The following is a 15,284-nucleotide window of genomic DNA, read 5'->3' on the forward strand; positions in this document are numbered from 1 at the left end:
GTTGCACTAACTGCACTGTCTGCTGTTAACAGCCAGTCTTTTAATAGAAAAATGTCTTTCTATAGAATGTGCAGATGTTCAAAATTCCAGAAGAACAGATCCAGTATAGAAAGTCTATCATAAAGTAATTTACAGTAATAGCATATTGTCACTGTTGCCTCTCCCTACTGTCCCTATGTATTTATCAGTGTAGTGAATACATCTTTTCTCTGTCCTTATATGTGATATTTCTTTTCACAGAAAAAGTCTGGGACGGGGAAAAGGAAAGCGTCATTTGGACATTCAGAGGTCTCTGCTAAGCAAAGGAAGAGATCTCTCAGTAGTCACCACCTAAACCTTCAGAATCAGCAATCAGTCCCAACATTTAAATCAACACAGAAACCAAAAACATCTCCAAGTAAAGGTCCACGAGAATATCAGGGTTATGACCGGCCTTTTATCAAGACGTCTTCTCTCTTCAGAAACAACCCTGAGATCCCAGAGGTGCCCAGGTGAGTAAAATTTCACTCTGACTTTGGGCATTTTCCTCAAAGCTTGGTGAGCTGTCTAATGACATTTTTGGAAGCAGTTCAAAAAAGCAGTGGCTGACTTCACATGTGCACTATACACACGTGCGCACACACACATGACTCTCCCCTTGCCCTGCAGTTCAGCAGAGCCACCACCGTCTAGTACACATACACACACATGCTGAACTGCAGGGTGAGGAGGGAGTACTCTGTGTGGTTGTGTGTGTGTGTGTGTGTGTGTGTGTGTGTGTGTGTGTGTGTGTGTGTGGTTTTGTGTGTGCAGAGAGGTAAAATTTGCGGACCTCTCCTGACATAGCAGGGTGGGTAAAGTGTACTTGATAGGTGGGGCTTATCTCCAGCAGCCAATGACTGACTAGATTTCATACCCCCTGAAAAAACAGGGCCAGAGCACAGAAGTGAGAAGCTTTTTGAACTGAAAGCAAGAAAGTTTTGGAACTGAAAGTAAGACAGAGAAAAGCATAATTTGGAAGAAGTGCAAATACAAAATAAACAAGTAAATATATTTGGTTTTAAAAATCTCTGTATTAATATCATTCCTCTCCTTTTCCAAACGTAATTTCTTGTTTTTGGATTCTGTTTTTTGGTTCTCAAAAATCTTGGCCCTACTTCAACTCCATACCAGAGTTTTTAAAAATGAACATGCTCATGAGAAGTTATGTTGGGTGGTGTTATGTATTTTCTGTGGGCAGGAAAAGTCAGACTGTTTCCTTAATGTATTTCTTGTTGGTTATACGGTTATGAATGACTATAACCAAAATGTATCACTATGAGTTATCGTTAGCTTGTCTGTTGTGTGGCTGTCAGTCTTTTAAATATTTGCAAATGTCCATTACTCAAACTAAACTGGCTCTGACTGAATGTTTTAACTGCTCAAGCTTTTGGAAAGACACTGGGGCATTATGGGAAATGAAATGTCCACAGTGAATTTGTGTGGTGTGTGCTGTAGTCCCGCTCAGCAATCCAAAAGAAATTGACTTTTTACCTCTGTGATTTTAGTGGGGCACAGCAACAAATTGGGTCTAATGTCAGCCCTGGGGAGCAATAAATGTTGTTTTTCTGCTTGTAGCCCTGCTGTAACACAGGTGAAGGAGAAGGTCTTCACTAGTAACTTGTTTGAAGAATTGGACTTACATCCTCATTTGGTATGATCACAGCATTGCTCTTTACCTTTGCTTACTTTATGTTTTAGGAATATGTTCCAGATCTGTTTTAATACTGAGTAGATTTTTTCAATTAGAATTGATTGACTTTCTCTGGTCCTCAGGTGGCGACACTCAATAAGGTGTTAAACGTGACAAATATGACCAGGTACAGGCATGATTTCTTCATATTCTAGTCAGTTGTCAGCAATATATGAGCTATTCTCCTGCATTCTCACACTTTATGTTGTGTGTTGGCAGTGTGCAGAAGGAGACTATCCCAGTTCTCATGTCTGGGAAAGATGCTGTTGTAAGATCCCAAACAGGATCAGGTAATATTCTGAGAGTATAGTTCACAAAGATACTTTATTTTATTCTTTTAATTATTTGATTAATAATTTAGTAATTCTGGACTTTTAAATTGAATATGTTTAACTTTCCTGATTCTCAAATATCTTTAAATGTAAATATTTAAATGTTTATTTCAATGTCAAGAAATGAAAAAAATGTGGTGAATATATTAAGAAAAAAATTTCACCCCCAAAAAATGATGGCAACATTTTTACATAAATTTCAAAATAAACTATATACAAAATATATCTCTTCTTATTACAAGAACTAATGTATTCAATTGATTCTTCATTTAATGTTGTATGCAATCCTGCATATTTCAATGAGCATTGAGTGAAAATGATTCATTTGAATTATTAAATTTAAGTTCATATTTTGGTTAACACAAAAAATTCTAAGGCTTAAATGCTCTGCAGTGAATGTTTGACTTAGGTTTTGTAGCAGTACTGTTCTAACAATTCTTGATTCCGTAGCAATTTATCTGAATTGTGATTGGTCATTAGGTAAAACACTGGCTTATGCGATTCCTCTGGTCCAGTCCTTACAAGCAGTGCAACCCAAAATTCAGGCAAGTAAAAACAGTTTTTTAATACTAAATATAGGTCAAATATATTGTTGTTTGGCTTTACTTTCTTACTGTGTTAACATTTTTTTTTCTTTTTTTTAAATAACTATTTACTCACTATTGTGTAGAGGTTTGCATAGTAGTGCACTGACTTCATTTGCGAGTAAAGTGTTAAATTAAAAACTCTGCTGCAGAAATATTTTACTCTTCCTTTACTGCTCTATGCGTTTTCTTTTCTAAAAGCAACTGAAAACCTGCTGTCTGAAATTCCTCAGTTAGGAGCTGCGTTTGTTTGAGATTCAGAGAGATGTTCTGCAGGGATTAGAGATAGTCACATCAGATGCGTTCTTAAGAATTTTTTTCATAGAAATCTACAAAATGAATTAACATAGTTGTAAGCTGTAGGATGTGTGCTGTCATATTGTCACACTGCTTTACGGATGGGTCCAGTGAGGGTTCCAGTGGATCTCCTGTTTGATTTAGTACTCATTAAATCTTATTTAATATGTAAGTTCTTTGTTTTTTTCCAATGCTCTTTCAGAGATCAGATGGGCCTCTGGCTGTAGTGATTGTACCTACAAGAGAGGTATGCATTTACATTTATTACATCCATTTTCTTGCTATACCAAGTAGATTTATGTTAAATGATGCCTAATTACCTCAGTATTCTTAAGAATCTCATTCTTGTTCTTCTTCAGTTGGCCCAGCAGAGCTTTCAAACCTTCCAGAGGCTTCTAAAGGTAACATTTATGCGATGAAATAACTTTCCAGGGTCTTTTTCCTTGTCACAGTTTCCCTTGAGTTGCTCATTAGAGATCTGAGTCCAGATCTATGTGAAACTGTTTTCTACACCATTTATAGACAATTTATATATAGTGAATCATTTCTGTGTTAAAAAAGGTAACAGTAAAGAAATACTCTTTTTCTTTATTTAAGTTGAAAATGCCAATACCATTCTCATCTGCATGTTTCTAACAATTAGTATAAGGCTAAGAATGAACTGGGACAAAATAAATATATGTATTGCCTAGGGATGGCATAATGCCACATTATTCTTCAAGACAGTAACCTTGAGTTTTGGTCAGTACAAATTACAAGTCAAATATTTTGCTTTAAGAGCTTTATAATAAGTTAAGGACTGTGAAAGAACATTTTAAAAAGCTTATCATATTTAAGCAGATAAAACACTTAACTACCCCTCAGGAACAGAGACACAGAGCTGGGTATCACACAAAGTGTTATTCCAATACAGCGATTTTCTTGTATATATATATATATATATGAGAGAGAGATTATTTCTAATATCAAATGTCATCTCTAGTATTGACAGTTGATTGCATTTCTAGAAACTAATGTGGATTTTTATGTCTGACTTTGGTTTCCTTCAATGTGTAGCCCTTCACTTGGATTGTACCTGGAGTCCTGATGGGAGGAGAGAAGAGGAAAGCAGAGAAAGCTAGGCAAGAGCAACAAAATCCCGTTTTTTGTTTGTTTGTTTGTTTGTTTTTTACAAATAAATTCTACAGATTCAGAACCTACAAAACCACAGAATATCCATGCATCCAGTTGAAAATATGCATGAAGAATACTGCAGGCTATTGATCTGAATGTTAAAACTGAACATTTTCTGGGGCTGTGTTTCAGGCTGAGGAAGGGAATAAACATTCTAATCTCCACTCCGGGTAGACTGGTAGACCACATCAAGAACACTCTCAGTATTGTTTTCAGTGCTGTGCAGTGGCTCATTCTGGATGAGGCAGACAGGTTTGTTTTGCCCGTAGTAGACAACAAAAAGCCTAATTTAAGATGTATGATAATTTTTAGAGGCAAAACGTCATAGAATCACCTGTATTTTGTTTTATAGGACTCTGGATCTGGGCTTTGAGAAGGATCTGACTGTAATACTGAATGCTCTAAATGCGGCTAGAACTGCCAGACAGAATGTGCTGCTGTCTGCCACTCTCACTGAAGGTAAGCACTGCCTTTTAAAGCAGTAGCTGATGGGTAGAGTTCTACTTATCAGATTTCGTCCATATAAAGAACCCATTTCTACCACTGTCATTAAAGAATCATTGAATATGTAATAGGGCTGTACCAACCATAACTTAAAAAACAGGAAAATATTTTGCCTTATTTAAACATGGCCAACAACATTTTAGCATGCAATGCCTCACACACTTCATTTTTTATGCCTGAAATTGTACTTGGGAATGTACATTCTACTGTTTCTGAATGTATTATACTCTTATAGTTTGTGATTTAACACCAGTGCTACTCCTTATTTTGCTAACGTTTTTCCCCTCCTCACAGTTAAAAGAATGCTAATGTGATTACTTTTACAGATAATCATCAAAGCAATTCAAAATCCATGTCTTACAAGTGGGGAATCACTAGTTACTTGGTTCAAATTTAATGAGAAGAATTATATACAATTTTCCTCTTAGGAGAGAAAAAAACAATTATATATGAATAAGTAAATAAATTAATGCAACTTTTCCTGAATGCTTTATTTTCTTCCTCCTTCAGGATTATCACGGCTAGCCAGTATTAGTATGACTGACCCGGAGTATATCCAGGTCTCAGAGGGGGTTGGGAGTTTGAAGGCATCAGAGCCCTCTGCCTTGTCGTCTGCTGTCCAGCCTGAGCCTACTGACAGCTATGCCATTCCAGACAAGCTGCAGCAGCACATGGTGGTGGTGCCGAGCAAGCTGCGTCTGGTCTGTCTTGGTGCATTTATACTGGCCAAGTGTAAGGTAACTATCGATAGGAACTTTGTGTTGATTCTGCTGATTTATAAATACTGTTTAGTTTTGCTGTGAATTTGAAAAGAAACATAATCATATTGTGTAATCTCTCCAAAAATATGGAGGAGGCAGGAACTGCAGGTGTGACCTCAAATAGCCTGTAGAATGATGCAAGAAGAAGCCTTTTTTGGGAACATCTTCATAGCAAATTACAGTTCTAAGTATGCAAGAGATAAATGCCTCCTTAGTTTATAGTGCTGACCAATGAAAATTATCACCCTTAACGGACAAAAAAAGTTGTAACAGGATTTTCTTTATGGAAAATATTTTTTTTTGTCTTGGTTTTCAGTTTGAGAAAGGTCAGAAACTCATCATCTTTGTGTCCAGCTGTGAAGCAGTAGAGTTCTTGGTTACACTCCTCTCCACTGTCCTGTGTAACAAACCCAGCGCCATGTCAAAACATCAAGCAGCAATCAACTTCCTACGGCTTCATGGCAACATGCAGCAAGAGGTTAGATGTCTTGTTTTTAGAAGTGTGCATCCATACAACTATATTGATGGTATAATTGCAGGTATTAGCTATGTGTTTTTAAAATCTCTTTCATGTTAAATCATTTAAGATTAGATTCACACATCAAGATTGAGCCTAAGTATAGGCTAAATATTAAATATGTAACACATTCAAGATGTCAGTGGAGAATTACAGTGTGACACAATAAAATTACACAGTAGTGCCTTGCATTGGGACATTTATAAATTTAAAATAGTAATGTACATTTATAATGTGAATATTCAGATAAACTGTAAAGTAAAACCATAACACATTAATATATTAACAGGCTAGATTTGAAGGCACTTTTATTGCTATTTTCAAAACTGTTTATACAGAAACAACTAATGAATTTATGTGAATTTCTGCAGATCTATTTCACACTGTTGATTACAACAAACTATTATTTTGATGCATTTTCCTGTGCTTAAAATATATCAGGAAACCCATAAACCATGCAAATTGAGCACCTGATATTTACTAAGATTTAGCCTCTCTCCTGGAATAAAAGCAGTGTACATCTTGTGAAATATCCTCCCATGGTATGTTTCACTATAGATGTGAACTTATTTGCATGTGACCCAGCTGTAGTGCCCAGTGACATTGCAGTATGAATCAATGGTTGCTCACTGTCTGGTTAGGGTCAAGTTGACTAGGACCAGCTGGTGAAGTGGCAGCAACAGTCGGGTGCCCTCTGGCAGTGCCAGGGGAGGCACATACAGAGACCATACTGCCCAAGACCCAGCCCTTAGTCCCCAGCACTCTAATGGACATGGCCTGGGCTGCCCATATGGCCTAAGCATGCCAACGGGCTCAGGAGGGCCCTGGCACTACAGGCTTTTGTGCCTGTGCTCCTAAGATATTAACGAGAGCGTCTCCAGCAGCCAAGGCAGCCGGCAGCGTTATGGATGGGTTTGGTAATGGGACAGCATAGGCCCGGCACTGGCCGTCTCCTTCGATGAGGAGAGCTGCCGGAGACACACAGCTGTTCCAGCATACACAACAGATTGTGCTACACAGAGAGAGAGAGAGAAAGAGAGAGAGGGAGGGGGGAGCAGAGAAAGAGAGGTGTAGTTTGTCTCTCTTGTTGGCATCCATGGTATTGCTTACTCCTCTGTGTACCTTTTAGGAAGATGTTAGCTTGCATTTCTGCATAGAGGCTGCAGGTATCATATTGCTGGCTAATAGTACACATTTCTTTTCTTTTCTGAATTGTCTTGAATCATTAAATGTATCTAATATAGTTAATTTGTGATTATCAGTTTATTTCTTGTTGGCCTGATTTTCCAAACCCACATTAATCTTAAATGTTTAGAATTCTTATTGACAATTAGGATTCCTGATAAACCACATGGGGCAGGCAGTCAGTGTGTTTTAATTTTGTGCCACTATTCTAGAATAAGCCTAAATATAGTTAACATTCAGACATGCAGCATACAAGGGAGAGTCTGAACTTTGAAATAAATGGAATTTGTATGGCTTTAGATTATTAGAAAATACTAGTAGAAATAATTACAAAGGCTAAATGATCTCAAAATCATGTTGGTATCATTAGATAATTGTTGTTTTGAATATTTAGAAAATGTTTGACTTATGGTTAAACGATACTGAGCTCCTTGGCAAAAATGTCTACCTTGTATTTATTATACTACACGTATTAACATATATCACTGATGACAATTCAGGAAGATTTGGTCTCGATATAGTTTTTTTAATATAAATATTTACGTGTAGACACAGAAAATGATTGATTTTGGAACTGGCCACATCAGAGCTTTTCTCAAAGTGCTTTACAACTTCTTTTGCCACATAGTATGAAAATGAAAAGTCTATATTTTCTTCTCTGCAATGAAAAATGACCCTTTGGCTTGTTTGTTCTTGTATTAACAGGACCGTATGGAAGTGTTTGAGGAGTTCTCGAAGAGTAATGCTGGTGTTCTGCTGTGTACTGTGAGTACTGAATTAGTGTAACGCACTCCAAAGGACCCCTTATAATAAACCTGAACGTACATTTTTAAACCTTATTTATTTTCTTTACTTTTGTAATTGTTTTGTAGTCATCTCTATAGTGTGTGGAACAAGTGCTCCACAACCCATCTTCCCTTTGTTTCTCACTGCTTATTAACTTCCCTTCTATTTCAAGTGTTATTTTTACATTATTTCTCTCTCTTATTTGCACTTACTTTTTTTTTCTCCTTGCATTTTTGGTCTTTTATACTCTTTCTACTTCTCACACATTTCAACTCCCATAATCTCTCTCTTCTTTTTTGTCTCCCTTTCTCTATCTGTCTTACTTTTTTATTTCTTTCCCTCCTGCCTTCCTGTAACCTCCCCCTCTGCCTTTTGGCTGCAAGGACTATATGTCTAAGGGGAGGTCCTGAGAGAGGGAAGTAGAGGGTTCTGTGCAGTGAGTCTCTGGGCTGGAGCTGCCAGTTCTGTCTGCTCTCCTCTGCAGCAGCAGAGCTGTCACACTGTGTGTGAAAAGTCTTTCACTCTCTGTGTAGCTTTGTATATACTCACAGAAGCACATATGCTGACTGCCCTCAGAAGGGGTCAGTGCACTTTATGTCTTCAGCCTTTTAATCTCACATTTGAATCGGTATTTTAAGGGATCGGTAATTGGTAAGTTAATCGGTAAGTTAGGGATATTTAGACACTTATAAGCAATTGTAGTTTTTAGGCTCATTGTTGATAAATAAGTTATAATAATTTAGTTACTTACATGGTTAAAATAGTATCTGTGTCAGGTGTAATTAACCTAATGAACCACAGTTGTGTTAAAACACTTAGTTGAACTCTGTGTATATTGCTTAATGCCTGATAAAAAGTGTCCCATGTCATGCATTCTTACAATACATGTCATGTATTCTTTTTATTAGATCCTGATTTTGTGGTGCCAAAGTCTGCTAATATACTTCAGCTTAAATAGGCTGATATATGTAAATGCTTTGCTTATAATGACATAAAATCATTCAATTCAAAATGGCTTTCTGTGACTTAGAAGGTTTTTTCCCTATTGATAAAGGCTCTTTAAAAAAGTATTTGGTTATTATGAATTTTTCTGTTTAAATTGTATAACTAATTGTATGTTTTGTGTGAAAGACAGTTTCCTCAGAAGAAATTGGCATTTACTGATAACCAAAATAAAATAATGTGTATTGTGATAAAAGGATTTTGCATATATTTATATTAGAATACAAAAACTTCACCCTTATGTCTGTTCTGGTCATTTTGTAACATAAGTCCCTGAATAAATGAGCCATTTTAATAGTGCTGACAGACTGGCCTGGCCCTGCTTTGGCCTCCATCTGCACTGTGCTCCAGAGGAGCAGCAGACCCCAGGCAGCCCTGAGCTCTCCCCAGCCAGGGCTTATCCCGCCTGGGCCACAGGACTGAGAAAGGGAGGGGTACAGGCCCAGCGCGCCATGCTGCAGCCTCTCTGTCTTCCAGCAGTTATTAATAAAGAGCTTATCTTGGCTGGGCACCGCAAATCTGTAAGGGATAAAGGAGAGAAATCAAGAGAGTAAACAGTCTTTGTTTAGAGATGGATTTATTTTCTGTCACGCTGCCTGTGTGGGTCTCTGTTTGTCGGTGCCTCTTTGAAACTGCCTCCAAAAGAAGCGTATCATGTATTTTTGTTCTGTTAACTTATTGTGTGAATGTGTTTTCCTTCTGTAAAGGACGTGGCAGCACGTGGGCTGGATCTTCCTCAGGTTACGTGGATAGTACAGGTGCCCTTTCATTAAAATAATGTTATACATCTCTAAACAACTGTTGGCTAATAGTGTAATGATGCACATTTTTAAGGTCTCTTTAGATTTACAAATCTGTATCAGATATGATTTTACACTTGACAAAGTGTTTAATGTATACACACACACACACATTATATGTTATATATAATTCACACTCCTGTTTCCATGTTTCAGCCAAGAGCTGCATTAATTTTGTCAACTAAAGCTTCTGCGTCTGAGGCTAAATGTTTACTCAAATTAAATTTGTATTTATTCGTATCTTGGAAACATTGCTCACACTCTTAGACATCAGCCTGAATCTGTAAGATTTTGGCTAAATCAAAACTATTATATGAACAAATGAATGTTACATATTGTCTGTTTTACTCATGTATTACATTTTTCTTGCAGTATAACCCACCTACATCTGCTGCAGAATATGTACATCGAGTGGGCCGCACAGCACGCATTGGTGCTCAGGGCAACAGTCTCCTTTTTCTTACACCTTCTGAGACTGCCTTTTTGGATGTTCTGGCCAATTACAATATCAGGTCTGTGGGTATATTGTTTACTCTAAAAGGTGTCTTACCCCTCGAGTGTACCTTAATCACAGTACCACTAAATTTTTTATTAAATATTTTGCACACTATATATGCCAAAGCTATTTAGGTGAATTTTTACAACTAGCAGAAAGTAATTGACTAAAAGGACAATGGCTATATAGTTTTTATCACATTTGGACTGTGCAGTGTGTGTGTCTCCATTAATTAAGAACTCCGTACTGGCAATTGACTTACTATTAAAAGACTTGAGTCAAGCTCAGGGCCAAAAGAACAGAATGAAATCTCTGCCAAACTGGACTGTAGACTTTCAGAACCAGAGGTGGGTATGTCTCTGGAAGCAAAGCTCTGCCATAGGAAGCAATATGACAATTCATGTGCCAGAAGTGGACAGACAGGTGCTGTCAGTAGTAATGGAAGGTGGTCAGACGTCTGTTGTCTCTGTTCCAAAGCCCACAGTATGGCGGTGAGCAGCAGTGAGCTAGGCTGATGGATCTTCCATGATATCCACACTGGCAGTCGATGAACAGAGCCCACAAGAGCTATCACACACACTCTTGCTCTCACTGCGTGAGCAGGGAAACCACACAGACAGAATGGATCTGCTGCTCGAGGCCCTGCAGCCACAGCCTTCCATCTTAGATTACAGATCATTACAGATTACAGAAACCTTCAGTCTACAGGGAGAGGCATTAGATGGATAACGGTGAAAAATGTACTCCTCAAAATCATTAGTAGGGTTGAGTAATGTTTTTCAGTAACACATTTCAACTCTTATGTAATCAAATTAATCTGTGTCACTGTGCGCTCATTCTAAAATCTACATGTTTTGCTCAGGAATCCATATCAAATTAAAGATAAGTAAATAGTAATGTATTAAGTATTAGCAGTCTTATATCTAACACTTAGGAGTAGCTGATCACCTGGTGAGCGTTTCAAGATGAGGCGTCAGAATGAAATCACGCTGAGCTTGCTGCCAATTTCAATCAAAAGTACAGGCTTCATTCGCTCTTCTTTTAAGATCTTCTATCTTAATTTATTTATTTTTTGAAGATGGGTGAATTAGAAACAGATGATATAACTGAAATGTGATTAAAAAAATCATGCTCCCACATGAGTAAAAGTGCACTGCTTTTATTTAAATATCTTCAGCATTTTTCATCTTATAAAGACAGACAAAACTACTGGAATCTGCTGACTTTTACTACAAGCTGAATATAGTGAGGAGGTGTGTGTGTGAGGGGTGTGCCAGAGAGAGTGAGAGTGCAAAGTAGAAATAGAGCTAAAAAAAATGATACAAAACTCAGACATGGTATACATTGTTTAATGTGGCATATAAAGGCAGAATCGGAAGTATATAAAAATGGTCAGAATAAGCCAAAACTAAGGGTTAAATTAGGTCCAGGCTATTATATTACTCTATGACACCATAGTAAATAACACCACAGCTCCTCCACACTGAAGACTGGAGAGTTAGCTTTGCTAGTATTAGCCAAAAAAAGGATAATTCTTTATCATTTATTATTTCCTGACCATTGCTGTTTATTACTGATACTGTTCAGTCAATCTGACATTTACACTCTGTGGTCTAGCCTCCATGAGATGAAGATAGAAGGCATCTTGTCAACCCTGATGCAGGATGAACGATTCAAACCCAGGGGGAAATGGGACAGTAAGGTAATTGATTCCCTATAGGTTTTTATGTTGTTCTGCTTGGCTTGAAGAACTCTGCTTGGTTATGTGTGAAATGGGCCAACAAATTTGACTGGAGTTATTCACACTAAATTCGGGATGTATAAGTTGTAAGGTAGTACATTGTATAGTTGATTTTGTAACATGGTACTGTGGAAAAAGCCTTCTAAACAGTATTGAGCTAAGGCCCCGGACAGCTCCCAGAGTCTTAATCCTCATTTAATTTCCTATTCCCTCCCGTTACCAATTGGCTGCTTCTGATAATACCCCCTGTGGGCACTTGTTATCTGGGAGGGCAAAGATTGCTGGATAAGGGACTCAGAATAATGCGTTTGACCAATGTTTTATCCTTATCCTTCTTTTTATTTTTTTTATTTTTTTAAATGTGGCGATGATACTGCTGTGTGGTTGTGTAATGTGTAGTATTTTTTTTTTATATTAAATAATTTATGTAAATTACAATTTTTTATTTTAAATATTATATTTAATGTATTGTGTCTTGGAATAACAAAGGATGGGAACAGATTATATTAGCTAATGTCTAGAAAAGATTATCTCTTTTCATTTTAAGGTTTTTGCTTCTTTGTGCTTTTGTTTTTGTAATTGTTTGTATCTGGTCAGGCGTCTGCTAGTGCCAGAGAGCGGGAGGTTCGAGTGAGAGCAACAGTTTTACAGACAGACTTCGAGAACTACGTTCATGGCAGCACTGAATCAGTACAGGCTGCTAAGAAAGGTGTGCTTCATATGATCTTGTGTTTAGGTCTTTAACTTGGTTACAGTAAAGATATTGAAAACAAGCGAAGGCCATGTTAAACATATGTAATGCAAACATAAGCATGTGTTTACATGCAAAGCAGGGCTACGATTCAGGCCTGCAGGATCAGACAAGCAAGTTGTTTTGTTACACAAATAAAGTTAAACCTCAACCAGACAAGGTCTTACAATGACCTGGAAGGTTTTTATTTGAAAATAGAGACATTATAAAATGCCAACTTTGAGAAAGAGTCAAGATTAAGTATGGATATCAGGAAAAATGGCCTTATCTTACGACAAACAAAATTTTGCTTTAATTTAATATTTAGTTATATATCTCATTCATTTGTGTCATTTAAATCACTTGTGGCTGCTTAATTCCAGAAATGAATATATGATTCAAAAGAGCTTTATATAAAGTCTCATTAGATTCACTTATATTAGTTATATTTAACAATAGTTAAATTGTTCTTCATTCTTCTGAAAAAATGCCATTTTGGTGATGCAATGTTTTTGTCTGAAAGTTACTTAATCTTATTTGTCTTTTGTCTATCCTCCAGCCCTGCAGTCATTTGTAAGAGCATATACAGCATATCCATCTGCGCTTAAACACATCTTCCACATCCGCAACCTCCATCTGGGTCACTCTGCTAAGAGCTTCGGCCTAAGGGATGCTCCCCAGGGCCTGTCCGCTACTGTGACTAACAGCAAGACGCAGAAAAAGTCCAAAGTCAAGAACAGTAAAAGGTACTGTTTTAAGAGCTATGCTTGGTATAGTTTATTCATTCATTCATTCATTCATTATCTTTAACCGCTTATCCAGTTCTGGGTAGCGGTGGGTCCAGAGCCTGCCTGGAATCATTGGGCGCAAGGCGGGAATACACCCTGGAGGGGGCGCCAGTCCTTCACAGGCCAACACAGACACACACACAAAATCACTCACACACTCACACGTATGGACACTTTTTTGAGTCACCAATCCACTTATCAATGTGTGTTTTTGGACTGTGGGAGGAAACCGGAGCACCCGGAGGAAACCACGGGGACACGGGGAGAACACACCAACTCCTCACAGACAGTCACCCGGAGCGGGAATCGAACCCACAACCTCTAGGCCCCTGGAGCTGTGTGACTGCGACACTACCTACTGTTTAAGCAAATGTATATCATATTGAGATAGTTTAGTATTTCTGTTATTTTAGTTTGTAGATGAAAAACACATTGGGGAAGTGGCTTACACATATTCAGTATTCACAGGACATTAAAAAAAAAAAAGCTTCAGAAGGGGCGTTATTCTGTGCTTTGCATCAATAACATGATCTGTCCGTGATTGTTATTGTAAAATGCAATACATCTAACAATCTGTGATAGGTTAACCCCAAAACCTTTATTTAAGTGACTAAACTCCAAAGAAAAGATTTTCAATATATATTCTGACCAACTTGATTAAAATACATTTTTTATTTGATGTCAGCAAAACACTCAAAAAAGTGTCGGTGGGGCAAGAGAAGAGCGATGACTATTGAATCTGCATGACCTTCAAGCCCTCAGACTGCATTGCATGGGAAACTGTCACATTAATGTGATAAATATAGCCATAAGACCTCAAGATTACTTTAGAAAACTACAGTCTGCCTCTGTATCAAGAAACCTGAGATGCAGTTATGCAGTTATGCCCTACATCAATCTTGGCAGAAACATTGCTGAGTACTCTGGGCCCAAACTCATCTCAGATGTTCTAAAAAACAGAGGAAACGTGTGCTGTGATTAAAGGAATACACATTTCATCTTCTTGTGGAGAAAGTCTGACACCAGGTTCTCTCCCAAAGGGTGTACTAGTGCCCAGAGCAGCAACTGAAGTCTTGTATCAGGCAAGAAATGGGGCAGAAATTCCACTTGCGAAATGTATCCAACTTTATCTTCAGTTCTCAAACCATTAAGAGAGTAATTAAATGGAAAGGTGATGTAACACAATGGTAAATATGTCAGCTCTGACATTTTTGTGTTTTTCAAGCATTCAGTGTTGTGTTGTTTGTATTTACAAAATTAAATCAGGTTGTTTTTGCATTTTACAAAATTATCTCTATTTTCAGAAACAGGATTTGACTTACTTTAAATCCTAAAGCTAGCATTGGCTTTTTTTTTTTTTTCAAACCAGCATTCTCTAACTTTGCTTTTGCTCATGGATCTATATTCCAGTGCAGTTTGTTTCGGTCTGTGTTTGTTGTTAGACTGTGTGGCCTGCAGTGTTGTTGTTTTTTTTTGTTGTTGTTGTTTTTGTTTTTTTCTCATTTTTACTTGATTTTCATTAATCAATCCAGAATTTGTTTTTCAACTGATCATATATGATGTCCTGTGTTGACCCCCTCTTTATAATGAACTAATTAACCTTTTTCTCAATTTATTTGTCTTCGTTACTGCTAAAGAGGTTTTTACTTCTACTCAATTATTCCGGCAGTATCTTTTGGCCATGTTTGTTCCTCAGAGACAGAGTGAAAGTCTGTGCCAGAAGACAAGCAGGTTTGGCAGCTGCACATCTTTCCCCATCCTGGGACCTCAGAAGGTCACAGAGAAGTAGTCAAGCCCTGGCCTTTACCTGCTCTGTACTCTCTCTGCCTCCTTTTTGGCAGACACTACAGTTCTCTCGTTCCTCTCTCTCTGCATTT

General features: G+C 37.6%; 1 protein-coding gene across 6 annotated transcripts in view; it reads left to right on the forward strand.

Annotated features, from left to right (window-relative positions):
* Nucleotides 1-15,284, forward strand: part of LOC136676550 (ATP-dependent DNA helicase DDX31-like) — a 28,391-nt gene that overhangs the window by 4,033 nt on the left and 9,074 nt on the right. For all 6 annotated transcript variants that reach the window (XM_066653646.1, XM_066653645.1, XM_066653643.1 and 3 more), the window contains exons 3-20: nt 241-491; nt 1,597-1,672; nt 1,795-1,838; nt 1,931-2,001; nt 2,524-2,588; nt 3,127-3,171; nt 3,284-3,325; nt 3,981-4,045; nt 4,230-4,349; nt 4,450-4,556; nt 5,112-5,338; nt 5,679-5,840; nt 7,770-7,829; nt 9,560-9,610; nt 10,025-10,164; nt 11,766-11,850; nt 12,487-12,598; nt 13,179-13,365. In XM_066653646.1, the coding sequence (XP_066509743.1) occupies nt 241-491; nt 1,597-1,672; nt 1,795-1,838; nt 1,931-2,001; nt 2,524-2,588; nt 3,127-3,171; nt 3,284-3,325; nt 3,981-4,045; nt 4,230-4,349; nt 4,450-4,556; nt 5,112-5,338; nt 5,679-5,840; nt 7,770-7,829; nt 9,560-9,610; nt 10,025-10,164; nt 11,766-11,850; nt 12,487-12,598; nt 13,179-13,365 (1,910 nt within the window). The remainder of the gene's footprint in view (nt 1-240; nt 492-1,596; nt 1,673-1,794; nt 1,839-1,930; nt 2,002-2,523; nt 2,589-3,126; nt 3,172-3,283; nt 3,326-3,980; nt 4,046-4,229; nt 4,350-4,449; nt 4,557-5,111; nt 5,339-5,678; nt 5,841-7,769; nt 7,830-9,559; nt 9,611-10,024; nt 10,165-11,765; nt 11,851-12,486; nt 12,599-13,178; nt 13,366-15,284) is intronic.

Source organism: Hoplias malabaricus, chromosome X2, assembly GCF_029633855.1.
Source record: "Hoplias malabaricus isolate fHopMal1 chromosome X2, fHopMal1.hap1, whole genome shotgun sequence".
NCBI lineage: Eukaryota > Metazoa > Chordata > Actinopteri > Characiformes > Erythrinidae > Hoplias > Hoplias malabaricus.